Source organism: Phascolarctos cinereus, unplaced genomic scaffold (assembly GCF_003287225.1).
Source record: "Phascolarctos cinereus isolate Bilbo 61053 unplaced genomic scaffold, phaCin_HiC Scaffold_2;HRSCAF=192, whole genome shotgun sequence".
Classification (NCBI taxonomy): Eukaryota; Metazoa; Chordata; class Mammalia; order Diprotodontia; family Phascolarctidae; genus Phascolarctos; species Phascolarctos cinereus.
The window spans coordinates 188,960,446-188,975,513 of NW_027555625.1; the positions used below are offsets into that span (position 1 = coordinate 188,960,446).

A 15,068-nucleotide genomic window follows, 5' to 3' on the forward strand; every position below is an offset into this window, starting at 1 on the left:
TAAAAAGCTGGCAAAGTAAACAGAGAAGGAAAAGCTAGAAACATCAAAGAACTAGAGTCTCAGGTGGGAGAGAGTTTTCATTAGGATGTGAGACCAGCAGTATCGTAAGTTATATCGATCCAAAAAACAAAAATGGAGACTACAAAAAAGTCTATTGGATTTGACAATTACATCATCAGTAACTTTATGGAGAATAGTTTAACTAAAATTATAGTAGCTGCAATCAGATTGTAAGGTTTGGAGGAGCAATTGGATGGTTAGCAAGTGGGAAAAGATAACTCAAGGTGTTTGGCAATAGAGAGAAGAGAGATGTCATGACAGGCTAAATGGTGAAGAAAAGTCAATGAAAGTTGTTAGGATATTTTTTTCTAGGTGGCACATTCCTAAATAGTTACATGTCACTATTTTGATTGTCTTCAAATGTGTCTACAGATATATAGTCATACTGCACATACATATTATGTATCCATATTGTAGTGTTGTATTTTAAACTAAATTTATTTTTTCTACAATTTTTTAAAGCACAGAACTGTTACACTTCACAGACAACCTGTCGGGGGCTTGGGCCTCAGTATTAAGGTATGTTTTTTTTCCCTCCATTTCTCTTATGTGCTTCTTAAATTAAGTATGTAAATGGCAAACAATGTGAGTTACTGTTTCATTTTGGTCAATGTGTTTTCCAGGGAGGTGCTGAACACAAGGTACCTGTCGTCATCTCAAAAATATTCAAAGATCAAGCAGGTAAAAGAACCCGTCCCTACGAAAAATATATTACACATAATTATAGTATTTGAGAACCAAATCTAGGGTATAATTGAAAGTGTGCTGTAGTTAGAGAATCTGAGTCTGAATCCCAACTCTTCTGATTACTGTTTGTGTCATTTGGGCAAGCTTATATAAATAACCCCTTTAGTCTCCAGTTTCATTGCATGTAAAATGGAGAAATTTGACTAAGTGAACTATGGTGTCCTTTACTACTCATTTTAAATGTATACTCCTTTAGAATTTGATATATTTAGTATATACTAGGCCATTTAGTTGAATTATCCTGTTTTAAATTTTTTTTTGCTCTATTATCTTTATTTAAATTGATTCTTAAAGCCCTATACAATGATGTATAAAGTGTGCTGGTCCAGTTCACCCACTATGTGTATTTGTTTTTAATTGCAGTGATAAAAAATTAGTAATGAACAAATGATTGGCAGTCATTTATATCTCAAAAGATAATTGTGCATAAAAAAGGATAGACAAGATAAAATTGCTTTAAGCCACTACATAAATTAATTTGCACAAACAAATCTTGAAGTAGAGCTACTTATATTAAACATCTCGCATCAAACAAAAGAGAAGTAAATATATGAGAGTTTCACTGGTAGTATCCACCATGGGGAGTGGAAAGTATAGAAGGTTAAGTATATGTTTTTGCTCGTATGGGATATGGGTACCTTTAGAATTAGGAAATTCGATTTCCATAAGTGGAAAGCTTGGCCAGAAATCAAAAGAAGAATGACTTTTGGTGGTCACACTCTTATCATTAAACTTTAAAAAGGTGTATCATTTTCTCTCCTTGGTCAGCCTTTTCAAACTTTTAGATACTTCCCTTGCCTTCTAACCTCCCTTTGGACACTTTTATTTCCTCTTATTCACTTGAGGGCAGATCTCTGATCTCTTTTGTAGATCTACTCTTATCTACTAGTCATATCGTTTAATACACCACCTAGTCTCCTAAATAGTAACCACCACATCCATTCCTTTAAACTGGGAGAATATATATCAACACATTTTATTGACTAAAATTTCCAGGCAACGCAATGAACAATAGCATAATAGCAATAACAGAATTAAAAGAGTATTTGATAGTAATTACATGATAGTGAGAGAACCCTAATAGATGTAGTAGTTAATGCCAAAGGGGCCAATGACTAATTTACTGTCAAGCTCTTCTGAGGGGTTATCATTGTACGGACAATCAATCTTACCCCAACAGTCATTATCCCACTGAACACCCGTCTCATGTATAATTTTGTTCCTAAAGGTTCCATTCTTATTTTCTGCCCCTGACAGAAGCCCCTGGGGAGGCAGGCTGAATTTAATTTTCTTTTATATAGTACCCTTTGACTACTCCTACTCAGATACACCCTAAGCAACTGGTCTAATTCCTCCTACAAAGTTCATTTTCTTTCAAAAAGCCTTAAAGAAGCCCATCTTCCCTAGAGAATTAACCTGTAGAATATTCTTGACCAGAAAGAGTAAATACAATCTGCTATGGATTTACTAAAGGAATAAGATAATTCCCATAACATCCACTAGGGAGGGAGGGAAGGGGGGGGACTATTTTAATACAGGTCATCTGTGATATTATGATTAGAGAGGTATCAAAAGAAGCTGATAATAGATCTTAGATTATTTTTAGAATGATTGCATGTATTTTCCAGGAGAAAAGAGAGGTCACATATTTTTAGTTCAAATTATTTTCTATAAATCACTGTATGTATTCTTTTCTTCATGATTTTTATATATTCATAGGGAAAAAGTATTTAAATGTTTCATTAGTGTTCTGTAGTATAATCCTGCTTCAATATGGCTAAATTGAAATGAGAGGATGTAAGTAAAGTGTTTTGCAAATAATTAAATATTACATAATTGTTTACTGTTGTATTAATGATAAATTATAAAATTTATTATTATTACTACTACTACCACTATTTCCAACCAAAGGTATATTTTGGGAATATTATTGTAGATAGTACCTAAATAATATGCCTTTCTCTTTCAGGAGGGGTTAAAAAAAACCAACCTCATTTAAACTTTAGAACAGAGGATTATATTTAATCAGGGATTTACAACTAATGAGGATATAAATGCAGCTGTTATCTGTACTCATGGGGAAAGGTGATTCTCTTCTAGGCTATTCCATTTCTGTTTTGTAGTTTCAGAAAACTGAAATGATTTTGAGAATTGTTTAAATAATCTTAGTACAGTGGAAAAATAAGTTTTTGTGAGCAGATGATAATTCAATTATCATTGATCAATTAAATCCTAAAAATTAGAGAAGGCAGCATGGGCAGGAGGTCATAGAACTGGAATCTGAAGAGATAAGCAAGTTTCAATTTCCAGTGGTCCAGAATAGACGGAAATATAGTACAAATGCCAGGTAGAGTTCAAATAAGGAAATGTTAAGAACATAACTCCAGATAGGAAATAGAGGAATAATTCCTCAGTATCCAATGAAAAGTTGGGTAGTTTACTTTAGTGGAAAAAAAATAATATCCCTTACTTGTCATCAGGCCTCTTGAACATTCATTAACATTTGATGTGATTAAATTTGACCAAAGCATTTTCATCATGTATTTTAAGTGTTAATAAGTTTAAAATCAATAGGCTATTCAGAGAGATAGCACTGAGTAAAATTTTCCAGGTTAATATAATTGAAATTCTACAAAAGAAAATAAATCAATAGAGTTAATTATGCTTAATTATTTCAGTGCTACTGTAAACCATCTGCTTGACTGATTAATAGTTGGAAAAATAGTTTTTCAGAGAATATTGTATTTCCCTAATTTTGTGAAACAAAGATTTTGAGTTGTTCATTTATATGAGGTGCTGAATTTCTGGATATGAATTGGGAAGTAAAATAAAATGATTTGAATAGAAAGAGAAAAGGGGTATGATATGAGCAACCAGATAAAACCTTGACATTTTTAGATTTCATGCTGAATTAGAATAAAAATATATTTCATCTTTAGATAAGTAAGTGGAGTACAGAAGCTGCTCATGACAGAATAACCACACCTCCCTTACTGACAGGCTTATTATACTGATAAATCAGGAGAATACTGTCAATCCCCTTGGTGTTGATTTTGGCATTTGAGAGACTCTCTCATGTTATTCTTATAGAAAAGATAGAGAGGTGTGTGCTGGACAATAGCACTTAGTAGGATTCAAACTTGTTAATTTCAACACATATAACAATATTTAATGATTTGTTGAAAATAAGGAAGGTGTCCAGTGGAGTGCTTCATGGTTTGGATAGGATTTTTTTTTCAATGACTTCTTTAGAAGCATTAGTTGTAGATTCATGCATTTATAACTGAAAAGGACATTAGAGGAAATGGTCCATCCCCTCATTTGGCAGATGAAGAAATTGAAGCATGTACATTCACATTTCTAAAGCTGGAAGAACTTCAGAAGGTCTAGTCCCACCTTCTCATTTTACAGATGAAGAAAATGAGACTCAGGGAGATGAAGTGAATCACCTAACGTCACAAAACTAGTAAGAGCAAATGGCATGCTTATAAAATTTGCAGATGACACAAAACTAAAAAGGATAACCAATATACCAAATTTCCTAATCTTGATTTAAAATTTCTTTACATGAGTAAACATTGGGTCAGATTGAATAAGGCAAAATTAATTAGAGATAAATGTGAAGTCTTTCACCAGAATTCAAAAAAAAAAATTCCCAGATACAGTATGGTGATGAAAAGCTTGACAAGAGCTCATCTAGAAAATGTCTGGGGGTTTTAGTGCACTGTAAGCTCAGTTTACCTTGCTTTGGATTATAAAATAGATTGACAGTGGATAGATAGCAGAATGTGAAGTCAAAAAGACATAGCCTTGTCCCTGACATAACCAAACTGTGAGAGCCTGGTTGAGTATTTAACCTTTTAGTGTTTCAGACTCTTAAGTAGCAGTACAATCAATGAACTCCATAGGTAAAGGTAGATCCCTTAACCAGGAGTTCCCTCTACCTAGTCAGGGGATATTTTTAATGATTCATTTATAAAGTAAGAAATTAGGATTAAGTGTTCTGAGATTCCTTCCAGATCTAGAAATAAGAGTTTATGTGCTTCAGTATCAATATCTATAAAATGGAGCTCCTTTAACAGGAATTCCTTCTAGTAGCAGATTTTCAAATGTACTCCAGAGACCCTAAAGGGTCTCTGAGATCATTTCAGGGGATCTGCAAAGTCAAAATTATTTCTGTAAGACTGTCATTTTAATTTCTTTTTAAAATTTTAAATGTTTTATATACATATACATATGCATATATGTATGTATACATAGTTACATATATATACGTATACACACACGCACATATATATATGTAAACACACACATACACACACAGTTGGTTATTGTCCTTCATTCTCGAAGAGGACCAAAATAACATCACTATATTTGAGTCAAGTTACAGTGTGTCCAACTGTGGCTGATCAGACCAATATGAGCTCAGAATGTTCTACCACACCTCAAGTACCAATAGTCCATATGAACATTTGGAGTGGATTCTCTAAACCTGTGCATCTTCTGTTTCTTTTGAGCTAAATAATATAAATTCTATATTTTATTTATAATGCATTTCATGATCTGTGAATGTTTTATTCCACCAGTACCCCCCAATGAAGTATGATATGAGATCCTCAAAAGAAGGAACAATCTCTCCTTTTTTATCTCTACTCTGTAGGAGAATGCTTGGCCAATTATACATGATTGATAAATGCTTGTTTATTGATTAGTAGCTTCAGAGGACTACATTCAGACAACCATGGTAAAGGACTTAGAGTCATGTGAAGAGTACTTGAAAGAAAAGCCCGGAAGAGTGACTAGGAGGAATGAATAAACCAATAAACATCTATTAAGCATATATTATGGTGACACAATTAATAAATTCTGAAGACCCAAAGTTTTAAAACTTGAGACTCCTTCCTCTGAAGAAGCTCACATTCTAGTACAAGAAGATAACTTCTATATAGTATGGCATTTAAAAGTGAGAAAGATAGGAATGTAAATGTATAGCCTATATCAGATTGTGTGCCATCTTGGGGAGGATAGAGGGGAGGAAGGGGGAGAAAAATTTTAAACTCAAAAACATATGGAAGTGATTGTTGATAAATCAAAATAAATTAATAAAATAAAAAAAGAGGAAAAAAAGTGAGACAGAATATTCCCAGTGGTCCTTAAAGTTTTTCACCAAGACAAATATTAAGAACCAGTGGACCTGACAGTTCAACCAAGGGCAAGGGTATGAGCTCATCTTTTTGCCTACCAAGGAGAACACTTTGGTCAGCATCTCATTATTGAAGAGGAGGCTGAGCATTCCTTCATCAGAAGCTTCATCTCCCATGAGCTATATATGGTCTGATTGTGTAGTATTAACCCTTACACTACTATTCTGGACTTTAAAAACCTCTCAGACCTTCAGATGGACCAACAAAGACAAGGATATGATAATTATATTCCAACTGTAATTTATATAGAAAAAAGAATTTGCACCTTCTCTCTAGCGTTTATGCTTAGGCCTTTTACCTCCACTCAGATCCCCAACCCTCACCCTCAACCCTGAGAGGGCTTGTAAACTCATGCCTCATGGAAATTTTAAGCATCTACTTTTCACCTTAATGTCTTTGCAGTAAATCACCAAAATGTATCTTCCCTGTCCAGGTAATAGAGACAATGCCACTCTGGTTTCTCCTATCCACAACTCACACATTTTCCAATTGCCTTAGTGCTGTACTGGCTCTACCTTCTGTGCCCCATAACCATGGCAATTTTAGGCATTTTATTTTTTTTAAGTTTATGTTTTAATAGTGTCCAAAAAAACATTATTACTAGGCTAAATTGAGTCCCATGAATTGGAACAGCATCAAGTATTCAAAAGGAGGAAAATGGGTTACCTTGGAAGACCATGTCACCTAAAGAATAGCATATTGGAAGAGGAAGGAAAACAGAAATGCAGTGCTGATTGATATGGCTAAGCAAAGCACAAGAGGAAACAGGGCAGCCAGGAGAAGAAATAAGAAAAATGTGGAGAAGACACTCAAATGCAAAGTCTCCACACACATCTTATCAAAGTTCTATGAGATCCTCCCTATAGATTCTTTAATATCAGCCTTCTGTATACCAGCCTAGAGTATGAAGAAAAGTCATTTGCAAAGAGGAACATGCAGTTTCACTGCATTAATATTCCAAATGATCATACTCTACCTTCATTGCCTCCACTTCCTCTCCTTTTACTCACTTCTCAAACCCATAAACTATGGTTTTAGACTTTATCAATCAAATTTTGTCTGAAGTAATACTGATTGCTAAATGACCTTTTCTGAATTCTTATTCTTCTTCACCTCTGCATCATTGGCACTCTTAACCATTCTCCTTGTTGATCTCTTCTCTGGGTTTTTGTGACATTCCTCTTTCTTTCCTAACTGTCTATCTGATACTTCTTGGTGTAACATGCACTGTTCCTTTAAGATAAATGGAAGAAGTTAGTAATGAAAGGATGGAAAAACTATTTTGTTTAATGGAAGTGATTTATATTGTCAAAAGATATGGTATTGCCACTGTTATAGATTAAAATGTTTATAGCTTCTAGGAGCAAATAAAAAAAACTTTATTTCAATATACATTACTCATAAATGTGGAAAATACAACTTTCAAAGAGAATTTATACAGTTTCAGAGAAAAAAATCACTATGATTTAAAATATAAAGACACAAATCTCTCTGTGAATTATATAGAATGATGCCTTGCTAATGGAGAAATAATTCACTGTTATAAAGAAATAGAGTAAAATCTGTCACTAAGCATGCACGCGTGCACACACACACACACGCGTAGAGAGGCACAGTTTGGATAACACCAAAATAATGACTGACCATATTGAAGATTTCAAAGGTGCAAAGCATTATTGTATGTCAGCTAAATCACATACAAATGTTAACCAAATAACATAACTTAAAATGGGAAACATAAGCATTTATACGCTGTGGTATGATTTAGAGAGGATCATCAGCTGTTGATTTGAAAGGGAATATTTAGGAATTTGTGGGTCTAATTTAAAGTGAATTCATGTGATTCATAAAACTCTCAGCCATTGGAAGTTAAGGAATGCCAGAGCATCTGGGTATAACAAACTGCTGAAAGCCCAACAGAAAGGCAAAAAATCTAAAATGTAGAAACAACGGCAACTAGAAACAGTCACTCAGTAGAATGCTTCAGCTGACTGATTCTTGTTAATGGAAAGGGAATTAACTTTGTTAGCTAAGAGTGAGATCTATTGCCATCCTATTCCACCTAGAGTTGGAGAGAGATGTAGGTTCTCCTACTTGATCTCTGCTGCCACCTCTAGCTTGAAAAAGAAAAGTAAAGGGGACTTTGCAGCTGCTTTGGTATTCTTGTGAACTGGAATGATCAGCTGTGTTGACATGATCTTCATTCTGATTTGACAACATCACATCTTAGTAACTGAATAATTGACTAGTCTGCTTTGTGACCCTGAGAAAAAGTCAGTTTCAGATGTGCAGTACTCTTGCTTAAAGATAACTGCCATTCACATTAAAGCTAACCCTTTCAATCCACTCTTTCAAAGGTGATGATTAATTAAAAGAGTTTATAAATATCATGTTTGAGCAAGGAAGAGGTTTTTCCTAATTTAAGGAATGGTGATGAGGATCAACAGTCAAATAATGATTAGAGAAGCAATTTCATGTGATACTGGTTTCCTGGAAGGGACCAACAACATTGAAATGTATAGCCCAAAACTTCTAATCCTCAGCAGATAAATTTTTCTCCAGAAACTAAAGGGAAGCTCAGAAGTTAGAGGTGAAATTTATTTCCCCTCAATAGAGTTGCTCCAATGACCTTGAGAGAGTGAATATATTTGTGTTGGTGATCTAACTCTGGAATTTAGACCAGTTGACCTATTAGTGTGAGACAGATGTGTGTGTGTGTGTGTGTGTGTGTGTGTTTACATTCCAACATTTTGGGAATTTTTTAGCCTCACTTTTCTCTCTAATGTCACTATAGCCCACATTTCCTGTGTTTCATAATTATCCTTTGAAGGATTATCATCCATGTCCATTAATTGTGTTTAGACTCCAAGACTGTCTGTCCTGTGCCCTCTTCCCTCCATACTCTTTTCATTGAAGACTTCATTTGTTCCCACAAGTTCAGTTATCTATATTTAGATCACTCTTGGTTCTAGTCTTTCTCTTTAGCTCCCATCTTTCATACACATTGCCTATTGAACATTTCTAATAAAATATCTCATATGTATCTTAAACTCAGCATAATCAAAGCATTACTCATTTTCTTTCCCTTGGAATCCATCACTCTTCTTAAAATTTTTTATTGCATTCAAGGTTACTACTATCCTTCCAGTAATCCATATTTTAACCCTCAGGGTCAATCTTAGCTCTATGGTCACATATCTGTCCACATATTTAATCAGTTACCAATTCGTGCCCATTTTCCTTGCACAATATATTGCTTATCTGTCCCATTATACATGACCACCTAGGAAAGACTTTCATCACTTTTTTTGCCTAGATCATTTTGATAACCTCCTTGTTATTCTTCTTGCCTACAGTTCCTCTTGAACACTACTGACAAAGGGATGTTTCTTAAGAACCATGTCACTACCCTTCTCAAGAAGGTATAATGGTTACTCTTGGATAAAATACAAACTCATCTGTTTGACATTTGAAATTTTCACTATCTGTTTCCAGACTACCTTTGAAGAGTTATTACACATTATTCCCTTTCACATGCAACATTTAAATAAGTAAAACTCCAAAACACTAATACAGAAATAAAGGTAGATAAATAATTTAAAAGGTATGGTGGGGATCTATAAATATAATAAAAGTGATAATACAAATTTTATACTATATGGATCAGATTACCAAGATGATCCTTCTTACAGCTAGACAATGTAATTTTAAAATGCATTTAAACTTCAGTATTAATAAAGGAGGCATATTTCCTATTCTCAAATTATGTTATAAAGCTGTAGTCATAAAAATTATTTGGTACTAATTAAAGACCAGAAAAGTAGGTCACTAATATATTATGACTGCAAGAAAAAAAAAAGGCAAAAATAATTGCTAAGAAATAGATTGTCTTTTTGAAAGGAAATACTGGAAAAATCAGAAAGCATTTTTGCTAAAATTAGGTTTTGACCAAATTTATTTCCATATAACACAATAAATATAAAGTGATAAACCATCTGACTATAAAAGGTTGTACCATTTAAAATGAGAAAAGAACAAGATTAGTCACTCTCACAAAAATGGTTAATGGAAAAATACTTAAGATATAGGTTAAAATCATAAAATTGTAATTCTGGGTTGCACAAAATTAGTTAAAAGCTTTTACATAATTCAAATTAACATAGATATAATTAGAAAAAATAATACAATGTAATTTTTTTGCATCAAATATCATGAGTAAAAGTCTCATATCAAAATATAGAATATTGAGAAGTCTGTAACACTAAGTGCTGTTCTCCAAAAGATGAAAGGTCAAAAGATGAATAAAACTTTTAAAAAAATTGCAAACTATAAATGGTTTCAAGAAAACATTTGTCAAATCTCTAAGAGAAATGAAAATTAAAAGATTTTTGAATTTCACATCACGTCATGCAAATTGGCAAAGATGACAAAAATAGAAGCAGTCATTTTGGAAGGGGTTGGAGAGAATAAGCACACTAATGCACTTCTGACATCTGTGAAGACTTTTAGCCATTCTGGATATCAATTTAGAATTCTGCAAGAAAAGTTGCTCTACTAGCTTCTACCCTTTAACCAAGTAAACCAAGTAATTGGCATATACCTAAAGGAATCCAAAGACAGAAACAATGGGAACACAAAAATGTTATAGAATGCCTGACAAAACTATGACATGAACAGGATAAAATATTTAATATAATCAAATATAGATATAATCAAATATAGATATAATCAAATATTATTTTGCAGTAAGAAATGACAAATATTAAGAATTCAGAGAATTATCAAAAATTTTGTTTGGGCTAATTTACTGCAAAATTTCCCAACTAAGAGACTTGACATAAAGACAAAAGGTATAGATAAAGCCTATTTTAAAATTGGTTATAACACAGTATCACATTTTCTTTGATGAATGTTTTACTATTCATAATTCTGCAGTTTTTTGCAAAAGCACCATGCTATCTGCTGGATCTGACTAAAAGTGAGATTAGGAGAACTGGAGTATTACTTTTTTTTTTCTTTTCTACTGAGCTCTACCACTTTAATGACTGCTGGAAAATGTTTTAATACTCCAATTATATAAACTTAGTTGCTAGCTTGTCTCCATTATACCTTAAAGATATTGACAGATTCTCAGAACTGGAAGGAATGACAGAGGGCAACTAATTCAACCCTTACCCGGCCAGAAATGTCCTTTACAACATCTCTGACAGGTTGTCACTCACAGATTAATTCTGGGGATAGAAATCTGCTACCTACCTATAGAGGCAAACCATTCCATTTATAGACACCTCTAATTAATTAATTGCAGTCAAGTAAAACAAATCAATACATGAACTATTTTTGAAAAGTTATAATTCAATCCTCACCTCTATCCTACCACCTTTGTGCTGAGAGGTGGGAAATATGCTTCACCTTCAGTCTTCTGAAGACATGGTTTGTCATTCTATCAATTAGATCTCTGAAATCTTTCATTATTTTCCTTTTGTATTGTAATTATCAATTTTTTTGCTGTTCTTGATTATTTTGCTCTTTACAATTTTAGTAAAGTCTACTGAAGTTTCTGTGAATCCAGAAAGTTCCTCATTTCTTATGCCACAATAATAAAGTATTTTTAATTTCAGAGCAATAGATTTCCATTATGTCTATGTATAGATTTCAGGGGATCAATGAACTTATGTGTATGTATATTCCCAAATATTCTATATAAATATCCCCTACATATAGGGAAAGGTGAACTTTCCCTCTGTCATTGCCTTCCTTGGGATTAGTGGTGCCATAAATGGTTCAAAGAGTATATTTAATTCCTAGTTGTTTTCCAGAATGGTTGGACCAATTCGCAGCTCCAAGAATAGAGCATTCACACTAGACTCATCTGCACAAAGCAACACCTTGATCCAGTTCCCTTTCCTCTTCTTAAATCTTCAGGATTCTCCTACCTTCTATCAAAAAGAAAATAGTCTGATGGGTGTTGGAGAAAATGTGGGAAAGTTGGAACACTAATGCATTGTTGATGGAGTTGTGAAATGATCCAGCCATTTTGGAGAGCAATTTGGAACTATGCCCAAAGGGTTATCAAAATGTGTATACCCTTTCACTCAGCAATAGCACTTCTAGGGCTATATCCCAAAGAGATCATGCAAATGGGAAAAGTACCCACATGTACAAAAATATTTATAGCAGCTCTTTTTGTGGTGGCAAAGAACTGGAAATTGAGAGGATGCCCATCAATTGGGGAATGGCTGAGCAAGTTGTGGTATATGAATGTGATGGAATACTATTGTGCTATAAGAAATGATGAACAGGCTGACTTCAGAAAAACCTGGAAAGACTTGTATGGTCTGATGCTGAGTGAAGTGAGCAGAATCAAGAGAACATAGTACACGGTAACAGCCATGTTTTGTGATGACTAATATTATAAATTTAACTGCTCCCAGCAATACAAGGATCTATGACATCTCCAAAGGCCTCATGATGGAAAATGCTATCCACAAACAAAGAAAGAACTATGTAGTTTGAATGCACATCTAAGCATACCATTAGCTTTTTTTTTTCCTTCTGTTGAGTTTTGTTTCCTCTTTCTGGTGATTCCTCCTATTGGTTCTAATTCTTACTCACAACATCACTAATGTGAAAATATGCTTAATAGAAATATGTATGTATAGCCTATATCAGATTGTGTGCCATCTTGGGGAGGGTGGGGGGGGAGGAAGGGGGGGGAAATTTTTAAACTCAAAAGCATATGGAAGTTATTTTTGATAAATCAAAATAAATTAATTTTTTAAAAAGAATGTTATGCCCCCTCAAAAAAAATAGTCCAAACTGTATAATCTTGGGGAAAGTCACATGTCCTCAACATTGTTTTCACCCTTAATAGTCAGCCAAAGGACACAATTCAAAGCAAAGGCATAAGTTTGAGTGTATTAACAACAGCAAAAAGCAACAAAATGTATTTCAAGGAGAGACAGCTCAAACCTCTTGATGTTAAAATGATACTAATTTCCTTTCCCTGTTCCAATTGACCTTGACTTCTAGTCTCTGCTAGCTGTTGCCCCACTGGAGACTGCCAGATGTTGCTTCACTAGATCTGGCTGAATGTAAATTTTAATTGCCTCCAGCTTCTGATTCAAGTGAAATTCTCAGCAAGGACATCACTAAGCTTTTTAGATTAAGGAAGAGACTCTTAGGGTTTTGCATTTGAAGTAGGATACTGCAAAGGAATCTTCTTTCTTCTCTGGGAGAATGTCACACCAGGAAGTCTCCCTCCAGAAGCCCCAGGGCCTAGAACTCTTGAACTCAGGAACTGTTGAAATGGGAGTTACCCACTAGACAACTCTAAAATTTGTTGCTGGCCCAGAAATTTCTTTTCTCAAATAGAAGGCTAGATTTTTAGTTCTAAGGAATTCATAATTTCCCCTCCTCTGCAGAAAGTTAGAATTCAGGAAGTAATGCTTTTAATCCCTCTCTCAGGCTTTAAGCAAACAAATGGCTCCTATAGTCACATGCTTCTAGTAGAAGTCACCATTATTGTTTGTAATGGGGTATTGGGATAGGAAGAAATCTCACCTCTATATGCACCTCTGCTGTACCCTAGAAAAGGTGCAAGGAAATAAAGGTAAAGAATGAGTCTTCAAGAGTGAACACTGCTAATAGTGTGGAACCACCTTGATTTTTTTGTAAGCCATTAGAGAAATTAACTGATCCTCAGTTAACCATTTATTATTTTTAAGAACGTCCTGTGTCACATCAGTTACTTTCATTCAATACCCAATGTCACACAATCTCTTCAATTTGAGAGAGGGATTTCTTCTATTTGATAATCGAATGATAGTGGAATCCACCTCCTTTACAAATATCTTCTTACAATTTTGCCCAGATTTAAAGTGAAGATTACTGCAGACTCTACTCTCTTCCCCTTTTGGGAATCAAGACATTTACCCATTCCTAGTAATGTAGCTTTTAAAAATCTAAGTTGGATGATGTGTTCCTAATATATCCACATTAATATTTTTATCCAGCTCCCCATTATTTTTAGAGGGCCATCAGATTTTCTATCTTTATCACATTACCTGCAGTCTTCTATATAATTCCTTTACAATCTGGTCCATGAATTTCCCTTTACAGATATATCAACCTCTTACGCAGCACTGCTTTTTACTTTTTATCATAATCTTTTATTTTTAGCTTTCAAAATCTTGTTCTTGAGAGACTTACTTCTGAATTGTGCCAATTTCTTCTTTAGAATATTAGGTCATTGGAATCTACCCGTTCTTCTGAAACTTTAAATAATTTTCTTCAGAAATCTAAAGTACATGAATTACTGTATAACTTTGCTTCCCTCTTTCACAAAATAAATGATGGAGTACTTATGTGTTTATAAGTTTACTACATTTCTAGTTCAGTAATATTTTTTTATTGTCAAAATCCTGCCATAATAGAAATTCCTTATTATACCTAATTTTTAATAATAAAATTATTAAAAGACAATCATAATTTATCAGCAGATTTTTTTGTGGCAAAAAGGGAGCTTCAGCAGATGTCTTGATACTTTTTTTTTTGCTTTGCCATTCAGTATTACAGTATGATGCATATCATATCAGATCTGTAGGGTTTGTTTGTTTTTTAAATTTCTTTTCTGAATCCTTTTTCTTTCCCAAATAGTCTGTACTAGATACTACAGTGACATGATAGCTCCTCCTTTTGACCTTTATTCAGATGATCTCTATCATACTTCTAATATCCAAAGACTGAATTGCTTCTCATAACTATATATTTGTATATACTATACTTTTCTCCTTCAACAAAGTCCTAATCCAAGGCTTCATTGTGGCATGGAAATAACTTTATGTTCTCAGTAACTATAACAGTGGAGCACAAACTTTGGCAGTTTTTACCATAGTGGAAAGATTTCCATATGCCCCCAAGAAAAGAGCAAGCCTTTTTTTTTCCTGAGGATCAACATAACTAATTGTGAAAAGGCACACCACCAGTAGACTGTCCAGTACCACTACAACCACCACACACACACACACACACACACACACACACGCACACACACAC

General features: G+C 33.9%; 1 protein-coding gene across 1 annotated transcript in view; it reads left to right on the forward strand.

The window, feature by feature from the left end:
* Positions 1 to 15,068, forward strand: part of SNTG2 (syntrophin gamma 2) — a 639,175-nt gene that overhangs the window by 258,116 nt on the left and 365,991 nt on the right. The window contains exons 3-4 of the mRNA XM_020965876.2: positions 523 to 579; positions 684 to 741. Coding sequence (XP_020821535.1) covers positions 523 to 579; positions 684 to 741 — 115 coding nt within the window. The remainder of the gene's footprint in view (positions 1 to 522; positions 580 to 683; positions 742 to 15,068) is intronic.